The 19,302-nt window shown below is 40.3% G+C and overlaps 1 protein-coding gene across 4 annotated transcripts in view; it reads right to left on the bottom strand.

Moving 5' to 3' along the window:
* The window catches only part of nckap1 (NCK-associated protein 1), a 33,640-nt gene that overhangs the window by 11,355 nt on the left and 2,983 nt on the right, over nucleotides 1-19,302 (bottom strand). Inside the window, exons 2-15 of one of the 4 annotated variants that reach the window (XM_056395951.1) lie at nucleotides 13,887-13,904; nucleotides 8,530-8,640; nucleotides 5,139-5,231; nucleotides 4,945-5,001; nucleotides 4,203-4,345; nucleotides 3,981-4,071; nucleotides 3,278-3,415; nucleotides 2,945-2,993; nucleotides 2,659-2,815; nucleotides 2,353-2,409; nucleotides 1,800-1,896; nucleotides 882-988; nucleotides 590-722; nucleotides 37-118 (exon numbers count right to left, since the gene is read on the bottom strand). In XM_056395951.1, coding sequence (XP_056251926.1) covers nucleotides 37-118; nucleotides 590-722; nucleotides 882-988; nucleotides 1,800-1,896; nucleotides 2,353-2,409; nucleotides 2,659-2,815; nucleotides 2,945-2,993; nucleotides 3,278-3,415; nucleotides 3,981-4,071; nucleotides 4,203-4,345; nucleotides 4,945-5,001; nucleotides 5,139-5,231; nucleotides 8,530-8,640; nucleotides 13,887-13,904 — 1,333 coding nt within the window. The remainder of the gene's footprint in view (nucleotides 1-36; nucleotides 119-589; nucleotides 723-881; nucleotides 989-1,799; nucleotides 1,897-2,352; nucleotides 2,410-2,658; nucleotides 2,816-2,944; nucleotides 2,994-3,277; nucleotides 3,416-3,980; nucleotides 4,072-4,202; nucleotides 4,346-4,944; nucleotides 5,002-5,138; nucleotides 5,232-8,529; nucleotides 8,641-13,886; nucleotides 13,905-19,302) is intronic. The other 3 variants (XM_056395952.1, XM_056395954.1, XM_056395955.1) reach the window with 3 other exon arrangements.

Below are 19,302 nucleotides of genomic sequence, written 5' to 3'. Positions count from 1 at the left end.
TCCTCTAGGTTTTGACAGTACAAAGTAATGGTTTACCTTGTTTCACACTGAGAGAGGTCATAGTGTTGACAAATGAAGACATGATTATAGACTCATCCTCTGGACACACAGACAGGTTCTATTAGACAAAGACAGGGGAAAAGATAAAAGGTTAAAGAAATGGGAAAATGATTATTATTACAGTCTTATAGGTTCAGCTTTCAGCCAGTGAGAAAAATGTTACTGATACAGCATCAAGGCAGACTTTAACCATCAACCTAGCTTCATTGACAGTGACAATGATGGTTAATAAAGCCAGTGAAGCAATGATCAGAAACACATTTACATTTCATTACAACACTGTATTTCAGACAGCTGCTTTTTTAATTTAAATACATCATTTCTAGCACAGTCAGAAAGTCTGTTCATCGTTTTTAAAATATCCTTATTAACTACTTTACTTTCGTCTCCATTACAAATCTCCAGAAGGTGAAAAATAAGGCTGTATTGTATTTTATCTTTGGTGGTGTTTGGAGTCGTGTGTGTGTGTGTGTGTGTGTGTGTGTGTGTGTGTGTGTGTGCGTGTGTGTGTGTGCATGTGCGTTCATACCTGCACCAGTTCATTCAGCACCACGGCATCGAAGCCAGACAGGTACTGGACGTAGTATCGCTGCATCACAGGGCCGTACTTCCTGACATGAGCTCTGAGCTCCTCCATGTAGAAGATCAACTCTGCTATGTGTCTGTAAAACACACACACAAACAAACTGACGACTGGAGCAACACGAGCAGCCGAGTACAACACAAGCGGAGGAAGCGGTGACCGCATTCATACAGGCGTGAACCTGCACTTGCTCCGTCAATGCCTATGTTCATTCAGGAGCGTATGTGTGCGTACGTACTTGTCTATGAAGTCGTCTGTGCTTTTCTTCTGGATGTTGTCTGCGTGTCGAAGCAGCCAGATGATCTCGTCCCGGGCAAAGGACAAGGCCATGAACACAAATAACGCCTAGCGGGAGAAATAGAGAAACATGGAAGGAATGAGAGAGAGACAGAGAGATTTAAAGAGCGGGAACAACCTCCCACAAGATAAATAATTCTCAGATAAATTACCAAGAGCAGTTGGCAGCAGCTGCATCCTCGCGGTCTCTGAGCCACATATGCAAAATGTTTACAGAGTCAGTTTGGTTTCGCAGTGATATTCTGTTATAGATTTATGAAAGTCTCCATCGGGCCAAAGAAATGAACAGGGCTTTTTAAGGTGGTAAAATTCTACTGTTCTAATAAGCTGTGAAATATATGTAGCATTATTTAAGGTGGTATTTCAGTGTTTTAAAAACAGCATTATAAGTCATATTCACCACAGAAGACAGAGGAGTCAAAATATACGGGGCATTTAAATTGAAATCTTTCATGTTTAAAAGGTGGTATTAAAGTGGATACTCTTCTGCAGCATGTGCTAGTTGTCTTAATCAGTTTATGCTGTTTGCATCTATTGTTGAAACAATGTTTTAATAAAAGGGAAATGGATGTATTACTTAAGTGTGGGTCAGTTAAAACAGCAGCCAACTCCTTGGGAGCCAAACCTACTTAAGGTGGCATATGATGGTGCTTTAAGGTGGTTTTATTTGATTTATTAGGTCACAATAATCAAAGCTTTTCAGCCATAACAGCATCTCCTTTACAGCTGAACTAAAACACTTGTGTGTTCAGATCTGATCATATTAAGTTTTTTGTATTGCGATATTTAAGTCAATAAACTCACTAATTAGCGTTATTTAAGGTGGTATTTTACTACTTAAGACGGTACTTTGTATTACCTTAGGACCGAGCAGTCCAGGCTGATCGGCTAAAACAGTAGCCAACTCCTTCAGAGCTGATCTGAGGAACTTGCGTCTCTCTCTGTGCATGGAGCCTCTGCAGAGAGTCAGGCAGACGGCGGGAGTCAGAGCCGAGCATCAAAACACACAAACTGAAAGATTAAATGGTATTTTGACACTTTCAGGACAATCAAGAGACAAGAGGACAAAACATTGACGGCAGAGGGATGAGAAAGAAGATGAAAGGGGAAGATGGAATAAGTAATGAGGATAAAAGCAGAGATGAGACGGAGGGGGAGACAAAGAGGGGAGGATAACACAGGAAAAAAAAAACTGAATGAGGGATAAAGGGAGGGAGAAGGTGAACTGTCTGTGTGAGCCTCCCTGAGAGAGAGACACATGAAGGTAGAAGCAAAGATAAAAAGACAGTTAAAAAAAGAAAGCAGGAAAATAAATTCAGAAAACTAAAAATCTGGGCGCTGAATTAAAGCGATAATAGATGAGATGAAAATTCCAGTTGGGATATGATGAAGGGATTAGATTATGTCCGTACGCGTGAGACAGGGCCTGCTCTTTGCACTCTCTGATGTCGTTGATGCGTTTGTTGTACCTGGAAAGAAAAAAAAAAAAAAAAACACAAGAAGAAAGGGTGCGTTCAAAGAGCGGCAGAAAAATACGAAGCTCACAAGCCCAAATCTTCAAATTTAAATTCTGACCAACATTCAAGATATTCAACTCACAAACATACGGAACTAAGAAAACCTGTAAAATGGTGCAAATCATTGGAAAAAAAAAAACAAAAAAAACATTTGAGCACTTGTTTGTGTTGGTCTGTATCCACACACGTCGACGCTCTTACCCTCTGATGTTCACAAACAGATCTTCTGCGGCCTTGTGGATGTGGAAGACTTCATCCCTGAACAGGCAGAGGCAGGTGGAGCTTTGCAGAGCCAACTTCCACAGAGACAACGCCGCTGCGTCGCTGTTCAGCACTGCGTGACACAGGATGAAACCAACTGGAGAGAGAGAGAGAGAGAGAGAGAGAGGGACCACAGACAGACGGGTGAATAATCGAAGACAGAAGCCATTTGATCAACTGGAAATCCATTCAGATGAAGGACAAAAAGTTTTCTGCAGCAACTCACAAACAATCCACTTCTCCATCGTGTCCAGTGACAGATATTCACACGGCATCTGGAGACGGAGACACAAGAAGAGAGTGAGGGGAAAAGACAGGAAGGATCAGAACATCGGGACGTGATGCTGCAGCTGCTTTTAAGCTTTTCCAGTTGAGCTTTTTGCATAGAGAAGCAGAGCTATCGCATCAAACACAAGCATTATGCAGGTGCGGGTGCATTAATTAAAAATCTGAGTAAGACAATTTAACATCAACACAATTTCCTGATGAATGAAACATTTAAAACGCCTTCTTAGACTAAATAATTCATGAATAATTTCAATGCAGTCGTCGCACTAACAGTGTCTGACTGAGCGGGGTTGAGCATGGTGGAGGGGGCAGAGATGAGAGAGAGCAGCTGGGCGTTCCTCCATTGGTCAGCGGACAGATTCCTCCTGGGGTAGACCATCTGAAGACTGATCAGCGCATCTGACAGCGACTGCAGGAGAGGAGAGACAGGAGGAGAGAGATGAAAGAAGTCCAACAGAAATACACTTGAAAGCATCACTTGCGCTGCGTGAAAGCTCCTCAGCATACGTCCCTGTCATGCAACATGATCCAACTTCATTTGCGAAGTTATCAAAGCAACAACTGCTGCAGGATTGTTTCAGTGGAATTAAGGTTTTTTACCTTTTAATCTTACGTTGTTTTTAATTCAGTTGATATTTCAGGCCCCAGATGAAGAGCAGGAAATGACTGAGCTAAATGTGGCACTTGGGCTGCCATGGCAACCGTGCTTCATTTTTTATTTATTTATTTTAACAAGATCATATCTGTTGCACACATGGGACATCAGACTGTAAACATGCAGAGCTACTTAAGAAGTTTACTCTGTGCTATTTTAATGAGACAGTCTGTGTTAACAGAGAAAGCTGGACGTGTAAAAACAATGAAGAAAAAAATCCCCCAAAAAATCCAATGTTTTGTTTTGTTTGCACACTGCATATTTAACATTGAATATTAAAACTGCTTAATTAACACCAGCACAGTTCTGCTTCTCCTACCTTTCCGTGTGGAACAAACTCCTCCATCATCTTCTTCAAAGGGTTTTCATAATCCACAATCATCTGGCCCAACCTGGGGTACTCCCGGTCACTGCAACACACGCAGCGCGGTACAGAGTTAACAATTTCTCGTAGGCATTAAGAGCGATTTACTAAGCCACACTTGTTGTTTGTTTGCGTGTACACTGAGCAAACACCTCCGCGCCTGTGTGTTTTATTCACCTGGCTCCATGTGTCATCTCGTGAGCGTAGTTGTACAGTCCTATGATGGCTTTCCTCTCCTCTATGCGAGACAGTATTATCATCAGAGTGGTGTAAGTCACCACCAGGTCCAGGTAGTTCCTGGTCAGGTCAAAGTTCACCGTCTGGCAGGAAAAAAAACAAAAAATAAGCCATTTTTTACCTTTACACTGTTGTGGGTTAACATTACAGGTAACCAGCATCAAGCATTGCAAAGATTAGGAACAAGGGAATATGAAGTATTTCTTTTATGGCTACAACAAAAACTATTTAATACCAAGTTTGTAATTTTGTTCTTTTTAGATAAAACCATTTTTTGTATAAATCTCGGCAAACCTCTTTACTTGTAATGAGGTGACAAGGTTTTCTTAAAGAGGAGCAACAAACGGGTTGAAACACACTCCTGGCTACGACTTCATCAAATCCAGTACAACAGATCGGCCACAAATTTTACATTGTAATGTTTAGTGCTGGTGTTGTAATGATCTGCATTATAAATATATGTTTCTAATATTCTTTTCCTTCCTCCTGTTTGTAAATGTTGCAGCTAAATCATTAGAAACAATGCAACCTCAGTCATTAACATATAATTAAATAGACAGCGTCAACATTATTATCTTAATAAAGGCAGGATTTATGGCTGAGCTTTCGTATTGGATCGCATTAGATTGTACAGATGTACCTAATAATATGGACACTGAGTGTGTTTGGGTATTGCACTTACAATATCAAAGAAGACCTGGCAGGCGTCGATAGTGTTCAGCAGCTCACACACATGGTCCTGTTGAGTCCACATCAAAAACACTCATTAGATTCAGCAGCATAAACTCCTTCACAGTAAACTGTCAGAGAGTGTGTGTGTGTGTGTGTGTGTGTGTGTGTCTGTGTGTGTGTGCGTGTGTGTGTGTGTTTTCTTACCTTGAATTCCATGACATCTACAAAGGTGAAATAGTAGAGAGCCAGGTTCTTCAGGATCTCTGACTTCTCCTTCTGCAGCTGAGCCAGCTGTTGCTGTAAAACCCCACGTCAGAGTATAAGTGTGTGACAAACACAGCCTCTTGTCATTTACTTTATTTCTCTTTTTGTTTTCTGTAGGAACGTTTTTGTCCTAAAAATGAAGCTCCTCCGCCCAGTGACTGTCCTCCCTCAGTCTGGTTTGATTCTGTAGCAGAAACGCTTCATATGTATGTTACAATGACTAAATAAATATTCAACTAATTAACAACTGCTGTGTCAAATTTACTAACTCAAAAGATTTTTTTCACCTCACCAGTCTTCTCAAATAAACTCAGGCTGCGTTCAACCCACTAAGTTCCCCCCCCCTCACATTACATTTCTTAAAAACTGGAGTAAGACATATCTGGATATCTGTAATTCATCTAGTCTAAAAATGTCCAATTACTAAGTTTCCCTTCAGGGATCAATAGAGTTCATCATGTCTGGTTCAACTGAACTGAATTTTGACTGAATTAACACCAAACTGACAAATTACAGACTGTTATTGAATAATTCATTGACGGTGGAGCTAGGAAAACTTTCATTAATACAAACTGGGAGACGCACACATCTAATTTTAAAAACCCAAATCTGCAGTCACTTTACTTTGGTAAAACATTTCCGTCATGTGAATAGCTTCTCACTCACTCGTGAATATTGTCCATGTGGCATAAATGCAGTGACATTCTTCAGTTATGTTTAATTAAGATTTCTTTTTTCATTTGCTTATTTCATTTCTTTTTTCTTTTTTTTTTTCCAACTTCCAAGCAGCTTGTGTTTGAAGTTTAATGTCCCAGCTGCAAAGAATTGTGCAAAAAGAATAAAAATGCTTGACCAAAGTAAAATCTGACTATCAAAGCAAAGCCGAACGGTCTCCACCCACCGGTGTACTCAATATGTTTTTCAAGGTTAGAATTCAAAGAAAGAAGTGAGATGAGAAATTCAGTCAAAGCACCAAAAGGCAAAACCTCTTTCTGCGCTTGTTGATATCTGGAGAAGTTCAGAAGAGGATTCTGTGCTTTCTTCTTGCTCTAAAAGGACTGTCACATCAGTCTTTTACCCGGCTACAATATGTACATAAGTCAAATAAGCAATGTGAAAACTCTAAAAAAGCGGTTTCTGTTTACATGACAGAGGCATACTGCATGTAAATCCCAAAACCCAGCCCAAAAGCAGAACTGCAGCCTGAACCAGAGCTAGTCTACCCGCTAAAGTGGGAAAAAGTGTAAGAAATGACAAGTGTAGAAGAAGTGTGTGACACTGCTGCTGCACCAAGGAGTTGAAACCTTTGTTACCTGGTGGTTAACCCATTTTTTGTAGTGGCCAATTCGCCTGTACGGTGGTTTTTGTCACTGCTCACTGACAGAGGCAGAGATGTCCAGACAATGGTCAGAAAGACAGTCAACTGACAGACACAGCAGATTAGTGTATCCACTCTTTCAAATACTCCTTAGTGCGGGCAGGCAGCTAGTTATTCAAACAGCCAGCCAGTTGGTCATCAAGCCAGCTAACCAACCAGCCAGCCGGCAAAAAACCTGGTCGTTAACCAGCCACACAGTCACTCAGAGGATGAAGGAAAGAAAAGTAAAAAAGCTGCCAGCAGAGAGGAGAGAGAGGAGGAGGCAGAGCAAAGCAAAACACACTCCAAAAACAGCTTAAAAAACAGGTACAAAAAATATACATTATTGCAAAACTTAAGTACGTGAACTAAAATACAAAAAGTTACAGAAACTTAGATACAAAAACTTACCAAAAAGCACAAGTCCGGAATAAGCCAAGTTTAGCATGCAGAACACAAACAAACACAGAAACAAAGCAGAAAACAACGTAAGAGACAATTTCTGCACAGTTACACTGAATAAAGCAGTTAGCTAGACACACACACACACACACACACACACACACACACACACACACACACACACACACACACACACACACACACAGACACACTCACAAACAGAGCTGTTTGCTAAATGACAGTTTCACATAAACACAGAAGCTTCGAGCTAAGCTAACAAGTAAAGCTGAAAGAAAAATTTGATGAGCAATGACTCCGTTTAGTTCACTCGTCAGACCTGGACACACACAAACACACACACACACACACACACACACACACACACACACACACACACACACACACACACACACACACACACACACTCAAAACTACAATCACAGTTTTGTTAAAAGCATTCATTTATAAAAAGATGTCAAAAGGACACCAAACAGTGGTGCACATGTTTATCTGTGCACAGAAATAGAAACTGATCAGGAAATATTAATGAATCGAACTCTTCCAAAAAGATAATCTGGCAGTGAAGTGTTTTGATGTGATTGGATCAGTTAATTAACATTTCTGTCAAACACTTGCAGGTAAGAGCTCCAGAGATGAGAAAAGTTTCTTCTCCTCTATATAAATTATATATTTTAAGTATTTCAGTTAGTGAGACTAATTAAATGTTAAGGCATCACTTTGCGCTTTTTGTCACATTTAACATGATTGATCACTTAACTGAATAATACTAAATATTGTGATTGATTAGTAGCTGCTGTTGTTTTTACATTTTCCACTGCCAAGTTATACAGCTATTACAGAACATATTTTGTTAATTGAATTAGAACTGGAAAGATTAATTGATTAATTGATCCGTCAGTCAAAAGGAAATTAACTGAAAACCACTTTGATTGTTGATTTATTGTTTAAGTAATTTTCTCAAGAAAAGAAATGCCCAAGATTTAACGGTTCCAGCTTCTTAACTGTGAGGACTTGTTTTTCCTGGTCTTACATTATAATAAACTGATTTATTTAGGTTTTAAACCGCTGGTCGGACAAAACAAGCAACATAATGACGTTGCCTTGTGGTGTAGGATACAGTAATGGAGGTTTTTTTCCTGTTTTCTGAAGCTTTAAAAGACTAAAAAGTTAATGATCAATCAAGAAAATGATCAAGAGATTCATCTATAATGAAAAAAATCATTAGTTGCAGCCCTAAACTGAATCCCACACAAACATCCTGACATTACATGACATCCTGACAATATCTATTGTGTAATTTGCAACCATGTATGTTGTACAAATTCTTTTTCTATACATTTTCCATCATGCTCAGATAAACACTTTAGACCTTTTTACTGTAGCTGAAGTCGAATGCAACAATCTTCCAGGTACTAGGTGTAGAAAAAGAAACCTACAGCCTATTTTTAAAGATATCGCCAAGAAAAATCACTCACAGCCGACACTCATTCTCTTCCTCTCTAAACTGTACAAACACTAACACGTTGCAGACATACATGCAGGCATACTTACGTTATTATTGCGCGTCTCCACAGCAGGGAACTTCCTGACGATAAATTTAACCGCTGACTCCAGGTTCTTATCAACGAGATAGGAGGGCTTAGCCTTGGGGTCGCCGCATGCCTGGAAAGGAAGAGGAGACGAAGAGGTGAGGAAAGTCAAAACAAAAAATATGGTTAAGCATATACCTAGGCTCTTTATTTGTTTATTTCAGCATTTCTGACTGATCTTATTTCCTTTATTCTAACATTTTCTTTCCTCATGGTCAGGCATGTTAGAGATGTGTGGTCATCGCCAGGGAAACATTTAGTGCTTTACAGTGAAAACTGGTTTATCCTGGCCCAGGATATGGGGAGAGGTCCGAGGGGTGAATGAAATACTGACACCACTGACATTTAGTGAAGTTTCCAGACCAGATGCGTTTTTCAAGACATGAAAACAAACACACACAAAGCTTGATGGAGTGACCTGTGCAGTCTAATTTAACATTTAGATGCACATGTCAACAAGGAGATTTGAGAGGTTATGGACAATCAACAGGGAAAGTTTCCACTTTGCTGATTTAAGTTTGGAAGTCTGTGGTTTTCATGTTTGGATAAACCAGGTTCAACTGTTGTAAAAGACCCAGCAAGGGCCTGAAGTGATCAGTGGTTCTCAGCTGCTGAGCTGTGGAGAAACATGAGAGAGCCGAGCCTCAGTCCTCAAATGTTAATATCAAATAAAAATAAAATAGAATAGAATAAAATGCCTTTATTAAATAATACTTATAACACTTTATCCACAGATTGGATTACATATCCCTGATGGTCACCTCAAGTTTTAAATTGATTTTTTAAGCAACCAAAAACTTTTCACAATAAACACATGTCAACTAGAGCTGCAACAATTTGTCAGTTAATTGATTAGTGGAGAGACAGAAAAGGAATAGCTATTTTGATAGTTGATTGATTGCTTAATTGAAATATAAAACATCTAATTATTCCAGCTTTTCAATTGTGATACTTCTGTTTGTCTTTGTCTTATAGAATATATTCAGTAAACTGACTGTCTCTGAGTTTTGTTCTGCTCGTCAAATAAAACATTACATTTGATGACAATACCGTGGGATCCTGGGGTTGTGATGTTTAATTAATCAAGAAAATAATTGTCAAATAAGAATAAGAATTAGAATAAGAATAATTGTTAGTTGCAGCGCTAATGTCAACCATCAAATGTCGTGGCATCAGTTATCCACGACCCAGCCAGGCTGAGAACCACTGAGAGAGTCCCAGGTAATGAGAGGGTTTCAGTTTCAAACTGTGTCTCTGAGCCATCACTTGTTAGTGCCACTGCACGACAGGCAGAGTGATGGATGGGTCGAGTGAAGAAGGGACTGAATGAAACAGAGCACAGAGAGAGAGAGAGAGAGAGAAAGAAAGAGATAAATGCACAGAGGAAGAACAAGGGTAGAAAACGGGAAAGAGGGAGAACTTAAATAAAGGGGGCTCACAGAGGTCGACTGATAAATGACTCGAGAAATGGCAGAGTGAGGAAAGAGATAAGTGGTCAAAGAGAAAGCTCTTTATCTGAACGTGTCCTGTCGTCTGCACCTACATTAGCTTCATTTTCTGCAGAGAACCAACGTTTTGATTATTTCACTGCCTTTTTATTCTCATTAATATTCTCGTCTGTTCCTCTACAGGAGTTGCAGTATTCGCCTGACTGCCCTGACTCTGGCAGGAAGCAACAGCGCTCATGCATTATGGGTAGTGTTGTAGTGAATGGTGAGGAAGATGTGGTCCATGCATGTGCCATAAACAGAGTGAATGTATAAAGTTTGTTGGCTGCAAACACTGAGGAACAATCCTAGAAGAGGTCAGTGCCTTCGACCGTTCTGAGGATTCAGTTCCTCGTGGTTCAGGTTTAAGTTTAGAAAGTGGAAGCACACATTTAGAAAAGCCAGAAATAAGTAACACGAAGTTACCAAAAGTGCTCTCTGGGACACAAAACTAGGCTATAAAATGTGACGTTTCTTCTCGCGATTACAAATCACAGCTAATGGACCAACAGGCTTGAAACAGCACCACAACCATAAACCTGGATTTCAGTTTGCATGGCGCTGAAATACTTCCAGCGTCAGCCAGTGCAAAATGAAACCACAAACAGCGACACATGCTAGTTCACACAAGCACAGGAGGTAAACTGACTACCTGGGTATCACAACGTAATGAAACACAGGCTGAAAATTCTGCTTTTGTTGAGATTATCATTTTGCAAAACACTTGCATTTTTGCGTTGTGGTATCAAGTGCAACACACCACACGGCTGACAATGGGTGTGGTCGGTGCAATAGACTTGGAAACCTTGGAAACCACAGAGATCAGTGTAACAGAGGATTTAAAGTTTCATCATTAAATTTACAGATTAGCTACGACAGGATCAAATCAGAGCCACTATTGAGGAAGTTGCTGGTTTAACTGCAAGTTTAAAAAGAAACACTGATCAGCACCTGCTCCCACTTTGCATCCGTTATAATTCAACAATGGATGCGAAATGCTGCAAGTGTAAAAAAGGTTTAATTCACTAGAAAAACAATGCTAACAGGAAAAAAAGGGTATTCTACTCCACGAGCAAAATCAGCTAAACAACATGTATGACGCTAACTACTTAGCCAAAACCCAGTTCAGTTTGTCTGTTTATTCTGTTGCTGCAGCCAGTTCACTCACAGAAACATCAGAAACAGGCATGCTGAGCTCATGTAGAGCTGGGTCTGAAAACACACCCACTACTGCAGGATCTCAAACACAAAACACTGGGACACTTGTGGGAGGGGGGGGTGGGTGGGTGGGGAATTTGACACAGAGAAAACACACAACACCGACATGATGTCAATATCCATCAATGACACAGACTGGACCTTGAGTCTCAGCTTGTTTCCTTGCGGCTGCTTCTCTCACACCTGACCAGATTTCCATCAGTTCTCTCCGTCACGGCCGTTAGGTGTCGGCTCGACAGCCACCGGCCGAATAAAAACTGTTTAGGTGTGCGAGAGGCAGACTGAATATTTACTGAGAAACAAGGAATCAAGATGCGACTGTGAAATCCATGCAATTGCAAAAGCACAAGCCTTGATTTTTTTGGTTTTGCTAATGCTCATCTGATGACAACACACCACTAGCCTTGTCCTACAACAACAGACTAGTCTCTAGACATTGGCCACTAAAATGTAGTTACCCTTTGACTCACGCCGGGGAACTGCGGAGTAAAAAACACTGTCCAGTTAACATTGGTATACTGGCTGAAGAGCCTGTACAAGTGCTTTTCCATGTTTTAGCCCAAACTCAAAACTAAAAAAGGTGACAGTTTTTCTCTGTTGTCGTCCAGAGGTTCTTCAACAGACTTCCTTCTGACATTAAGGTGGGTTTCTTGCATTATAAAAAGGCATTTCATAATGCAAGAGACTATTAAATTCACAGTATTCTTATCATCTGTCTTTCTTCTGGTTTGATTTTCGGTTTGTGGATGTGATGCTGTACAGCAGCTGACTCTTAAATGTTGGGTTTCAAACATTCCTACACGCACTTGAAAGCAACAAACAGGAATACCATCACTGAGAACTGCATTACAGGAAACAGTGAGAGAGAGGAAATTAACAACACATTGACAAACATTTGACGTAAACACCTATGCTTTGACTCATGATTGGTAGTAATGTAAAGTTATAGTTATACATGAGTTATTAATGGGCTAAAACATGCAAAACCTTCAAAATTGATTTTTTAATCATACTAGCATATACTAGAGACCTGGCTTAATATTTCAAGATAAAGCCACACCATTACAGCGTCTCATCAGCTGATTTACATTCAGCTAGGTTACTAATTATTATTATTTATTTTACTTTCAGAAGAACAGAATCATTTTCGTTCATTTGTATGGCATGGCACTGTCCATTAGTGGTGGTGGTGGCTAGTGCAATAAGCTGGCTGGCTGGGTTTGGGTGGGGTGGGGGCTGATGGAAGGATGGATGGAAGGAAGGAAGGGCGCAGTGAATGAAGGGACGGGGCATGGGAATAAGCTGAGATTCAGTAGTGGTCAGGGAGGAGTAAGGGAGCTGTTGCCTGGATACCAGAACAGACCTTAGTCTCGCCTCCACCATCGTTTCTCCACTCTGGGTAGCAATTAACAGCTGAGCTTCTCGAAGGGTCCCCACATTGACCAACATATGGCAGGGGACTCTGGAATAGATAGCACTGGGCCGGGGAAACCTACATCTGAAAACTAATTACGGCTGCTAATTACTGGATGAAATATTTAAACACCCCATGGTGCCTTTTCAGCAATGATTCAAAGTCCCAGTAAACCATACAAAAAAAAAAAACAACTCGCTGTGATGAATTTGTTTTTGTCTGTCATTCCTCACTGTGTGAGCGCTCTCATTTTCACAAGGAGGGATTAACTGCTGCAAAACGAAAAAAAAAAAAAAAAAAAAAAAATCCAAAGAATGGACAGGCTCACGTGATTAGAAAGAGAACCACTCGAGAGCCACTACAACCTGCTAAGAGCTGGCAGACTTCCTGGACTGCCTGCTGGAAGTCCAACACTTAATCTTCACTCATCCTTTTGCATTTGTCAGCATTACTGCACTTGTCCTCTCCCTGAATATCTATGCGTTTACTGGGATGATGCAACTATACATCCACTGCCAAATCAGTTAATTAATGAGGAAGACTTTCTTCACAAATCAAAGACAATAACAGCAGTGGTTAAACAGCCATTAATTGGTGGCTTCTAATAGAGTAGTAAATATAGTCCAGATGAACTATATTTAACCTACTTACGAATCAATTCATAACATTTATATGGTTCATGAAAACAAGTATCTTAATTTAATATTTTCTATATTTGTGATCATCAAATTGAACATGGCGCAAGGTACTGTGGTACTGGGAGAAGGTACTAAAGGTCCTGTGGATTTAAATATTCACTACTGGCATATTTAGATGCCATATTCATAAGTGAAGACTTAATGTGTTAATTGACTTATTTCTGGAGTGTCAAATCTAGTTTTTTTTTTTTTTTTTATTTATCTAGTTTGACAGAAAAGCAAAGTGCATGTGAATACTGCATCATAAATTAAATGAATTACACTGAATTGTGGGTTCTTGTGGGTTGGAAATAACTTGACAGTGAATGGAGCCCAGCTTTGCTCTCAGCATTACAGATTCAAACATGAAGACGAGTGAGGCACAAAGGAGAGGACCAACAGATCAGTACAGGTAGCCAGGAGCAGGAGGAGGGGAGGGGGAGGGAAGGAGGAAGAGGAGGGAGCTGAGGAAGGGTGAAGGGGAAGGGGGTTTCATCAGTGGAAGGTGATAAACTTTGCAAACCTTCCAAACTTGTCCTTGCTGCATAGGAGAGGGGGGAAGCATTGGAACGGAGAGAAGAAGAGAAGAAATCAAAACAAAGAGCCCACCCAGACAAACTGCTGGATCACTGGTGCACACACACTCGCTCACAAACTCACACACACACACACACACTCACACACATGCATGTCACAGCTGCTTCCACACAGGTGTTTTCTGCATATCTGAGATTTCAGTTAGGGATAGCCATTGTGGAATTTCTTTTCAACACAACACATACAAAAACAACACATGCTGCGCCAACATGTGACAGTATTAACACTTGTTTTAACGCACGCTGTCTTGAAAGTAATGCAAGGTGTGGTATCCCTACCTACGCACTTGGACACATTGAAAATTACACATCCATTTTAAGACTGTGGAAATGTGCTGAAATAATATGGCTGACACTCCGGCTGTCAGCGGCTCCACTGTCTTGTACAGAACAGAATGAACACAAAGTTTGGTCCCTGCTGTTTTCACTGCCTGCGATATTTGCTCCACATTTCTGCTCCATGGCTGTTGCCTAGTAACTGACAATACAGTGCTCCCTCATCGTTGAAGCACCGGGCGCTTCATTGCTCCTGATAATCGGATACATGTTTCAATTTATCATTTCATAGTCACACCGATGTGTAGCAACACAACTCACTTATTTTTGGACACAGAAATCTATGTATGGCTCAAGAAAAAAAAATGTTGTGGTTCTGTGAAACAGAGCAAAAATGGTGTCGACTGCTTCCGTCTTGGGTGGTTAATAACGATTCTGCTAATTCTATGTAGAGCTAGACCGATAAATCTGCCTCGTCAGTATATTGGTGGTTTTTTTATATCTATCAGTATCAGTGTATACTGTAATTGGGCCTATAAGAAACAAGAAACTGCCGTACAGCACAATGCCAAGCTAGGTTTCAGGTAGTTTAGAAAGAGTGTCTCCATTACATAGTTTGTCCACCCACAACTAGTGCTGCAATGATTAGTCAGTTAATAGATCAACAGAAAATGAATCAGCAAATATTTTGATAATCAACTAATTGTAACTGCCAAGTATTCTATGGTATTTTGTTCAAAATCTGTAGCTATTTTTAATGTGTTATGAAAATATTATTATAGATTAGTTTAGACTAATATAAATATATGTATAACAAACTGTTGGTTTTGTCTCGTCTCTCAAGTAAAAAATGCACCAAGACAGATGTGACCGATCCACATTCAATACCGTTTCCTTGAATATCATTATAAAATTCTTTCTTTCCACTATAAACAGTGAAAAGTTTGGGCCTGCTGTGGACAGCTGTTCACACCATGGACATGTAACTTATTCATTCATATTCCTCTTGGAGGATGCGTTCCATACATGCACAGTAGATCGTCGTCTACATATAACACGTATGTGCACGACGAATCAAATCAAAATGGCTCCACCCATGCAAGAAGAATAACGACACATTTGGTTGTCTTTGTGTTCTTTTAAAAGATGAATTGCAGAGGCGAGGGTAGCAACAAACCTCCTCACACAGTCTCTCTCCAAAGTCAACGTCCATGTGTGTTTTCCAGCTAATGTGCAGTTGGGACACTTGTAGCGATGAGTCCACGCTTACGAAGTGTGCCGACTGTGCATGGACCGGGTGACAAAATGGACTCCTGTGTTAAAGAGAAGTTGTGCAGGGAGATCCGCCGTTACCCACATTTATATGATTCTTCTTTGAAACAATACAAAAAAGCCAAATGGTGTTGAACTCTTATTCTCATTAAACGATCGCACATTATATTTTACTCTTTTTGCCTTCCTCTTGTTCTCCTCTGTGGTGCATTACGGCCACCGACTGGAGACGAGTGTGGATCAGGAAATGCGCTTGCATGGAACGCCAAACTGACACAAACCGTCAGGTGTAGTATGAATGGGGCTGCTTGCACGTCCGCACGACTGGAGAAAAGTCTGCAGCCGTCCACAGACTTGAAAAGTGTGTCCGTGCCTTTACAGGATCCCTGGGTGATTACAACCCATGATGAGGCAGTTCAAGCAAGTAAGTAACATTATATTGGATTTATTTGCCGTATTGTTACAGAGAAATAATGTTGCTGGTCACCTCTGTTGATGCACAACACAACTTTTATTATGTTATAATGACATACAGTCTTGACAGATGTTTAGAGTAGAAAATTACCAGGTCATTAACAGTTTACTTTAAATGATTGTATGACCATTCTAATGAAGCATTAACACAATTAAATACACAATGTTGATTGGTTGTTGACCGTCTTCTTGGGAAGTAGAAGAAAAAAAGAGGCACAAGAGTAGTTAAGGAAAACAGACAGTGACACAGAACGGGTGAAGTGTTAAAACTGCAGTCGTTATATTTTACCCACATAATTTCCCCTGAACGCATTAAGAGGCAAATTTAGAAGAAAAATTGCCATCATTTGATCCTTTTCTGCAGCATATTTAACATCGACTTTTCCAGTGAATAACCGGCTCTTCTTTAAACCAATGATGAAAGATTGACTCAATTCAGTTTTTCTAATAGTACGTATTACATAATAGAAACTACTCTCTATTTAAGTGTATGCATTTATGCATAGTCATGGTGCATTATTGAGTACTGATGAAAAAAGGAAACCTCTTTGCAAACATTTTGGCACATGGTACACATTTAGAGGTCTGCTTCCATTTAAACCACAGATGTGCAGTGATGCCAGGGTGAGTCTGCAGGTTTTCATCCAAACCAAACATTACAACCAGTGATTTCACTGATGCAGCACATTCAACCAGAAAGCAGAGACTAAGCAACTGGTCAAGTCTTCACGCTCAATGAAAACCTGCACACTCACAGCTCTCACAGGCACGACTGACCATTTGTTACCCAAGTCGCTCAAACTGAATTAGGTCTCTTCAAATCAAATAAATAATAATACTAAATGTGCTACATTTTCCCCAGAGGAGCATGCCATGAAGACCATGAGAAATTAATGGGGGTGTCAGGCAATTTGCCCTTGACAGCTCATAAAATGCCCTCAAAATTACAAACGAGGAGTAAAAATGCCCCGGGTAATCAGGGGTGCCCTTCATCAAATGTCAACCTGTAATTATTCATATGTGACTTCTGGGCTACTGTAGGTAAACCAATGACCAGGCTACACTTTCCAGTGTATTCTGGGTAATCCAAAAAGAAAAAAAAAAGCTGATTTGGTTAATCAGAAAACAGCTCTAGTAGGTAAGCAGAAAAAAGCAGTAGAAAATATTGGCACCACACAGCCAGTAAAAAAAGAAAAATCCTCCTCTCACTCAAACCACAGAGTGGAGAAAAGGGCAATATCCTCTTCTGTAAGACCTGCTGAGAGTCTCCAGCCATAGGCAAGAACAGTGGTATACTAAATTATACTTATTATCGCTCTCTGATCACTTTATTAGGAACTCCATATGAATACTGGGTAAAAACAGCCTCAGTTCTTCGTGGCATGGATTCCACAAGATGTCGGACACATTCCTTCAAGATTCTTCAAGTTCACTGAACTCACTGTCATGTTCATAAAAACCAGCTTGAGACGACTTTATCTTCATGGAGCATTAGCAACACTGGAAGTAGCCATTAGAAGATGGTAAAGTGTGGTCATAAAGGAATGCACATGGTCGGCAACAATACTCAGACTGTGTCATTCAAACTGTTAGTGATTCGTATTGAGGCGCCCAAAGCCAAGAAATTGTTCCCCGCACCATCACACCACCACAATCTGCCTGGACTGTTGACACAAGGCAAGTTGGGTCCATGGATTTATGCTGTTGATGCCAAATTCTGACCCTACCATCTGCGTGCCTCTGCAAAAATCGAGATTGATTAGACCAGGCTACATTTTTTTCCAGTCTTCAACGGTCTTCAAGTTTTTGGTGAGCCTGCGCCAGTCTGAGATTTCTGTTCCTGGCTGACAGGAGTGGAACCCAACATGGTCTTCAGCTGTGGTAGAACCTCAAGGGTCGAATGGTTATTCTCCTCCGACCTTTCTCATCAACAAGGTGTTTCCATCTGATGAACTTCTTCAGGAGATCAGCAGTTTCAGAAGTCTGTCACCAACAATCATGCCACGGTCAAAGTAACTGAGATCACACACACCCCCGCCCCACCTCCCACATTACCTGAAGCTCCTGACCTGTATCTGCATGATAATATGCATTGCACTGCTGCAACATGATTGGCTGGTTGGATAAGTGCATGAGTGAGCAGGCGTACAGGTGTTCATAATAAAAAGCTCCATGGGTGTGTAAGCAAGTGTGATTTCTGGATTTCCCTCTTGAAACCTGTTTATATTCACTGAGTAGATTAACTCCTATAAAATATAGTGCACTCACATGCAAAACCCTTCATTAAACAGAACCTTTGTAAAGTTTAGAAGACCCTGTTTTAACTGGGATTGTGTCAGGGAGACATTTGTTTAACTTACCTACTTTTGTAAAAATGTAAAACGATCATTTGAATAAAGCAAAACAAGCTTCAGTCTAAAAATGAACACTTTATCAAGTCTAAAGAAAAACTAAACACAGGCATCATAAGGGTGGTACCTGTTGTGGGGCTATAACACTAAACTGCATCTTAATATACGGGTGTTCAGGTTGTTATATCCCTCCTGTGGATACAGCCAATGCTAAAGTTGATCTTACCTGCTTGTATTTAGAGAACATCCAGCCTAGCTGCTAAAGACATTTCACTGTGTTAACCCCTTACACTCAGAGTCTCTCCTGCTTTTTAACTATAGTCTTGAAAAGGTGTACTTTTTACTAACTGCATACTAGCTTAGGAGACTATGGTGGTTACCTGAGTATAGGCAAAGTTAAGGAAAACAAATACATGTAAGCGCTGTGTGCAAGACAAAATATGATGTTAGAAGGTCCACTGGCTGAAAGATAAGCACAGCAAACAAAAACTTGAATGCCTCTCAGCCAAGATTAATAAAGGGTGACTGTCACGGAAACAGGAACAGATTTTAAGGTTCACTGCAGCTAGTCATTGGTGTGTAATGGGTGAATATACTTAAAATGGAGAAGAACATTGTTGTGATCTTAGATGATGGCCATTACCATTAGTGAGCATGGATCGCTCTCTCCCAAAGGCAGAAACGAAACAACCAAGTCTGTCACCTGTGCTTTCATTAAGAAACATGATAAAGCTACTCATGAGAAATTAAAGACAACTTTGAGAGCACTTCATCAGGGAATTTTTCTTGGGGGAGTTTCAGAAATTACGTGATTAAACTAGTGTCCAGATTGATAGTGTGTGTGTGCTAAAATCCAACGTCAGAATGAACCCACTGACTGTATCACAGATCACTGTCCCGGTTCGTTCATTTCTGCCTTTGGGATGCAGCTGTTATTGGATGCTGGAAAGTTTGCTAATATCACAAGGTA

The sequence above is a fragment of the Seriola aureovittata genome, chromosome 14, assembly GCF_021018895.1.
Source record: "Seriola aureovittata isolate HTS-2021-v1 ecotype China chromosome 14, ASM2101889v1, whole genome shotgun sequence".
Lineage (NCBI taxonomy): Eukaryota > Metazoa > Chordata > Actinopteri > Carangiformes > Carangidae > Seriola > Seriola aureovittata.
This window is presented reverse-complemented; position numbering and strand designations above follow the sequence as displayed.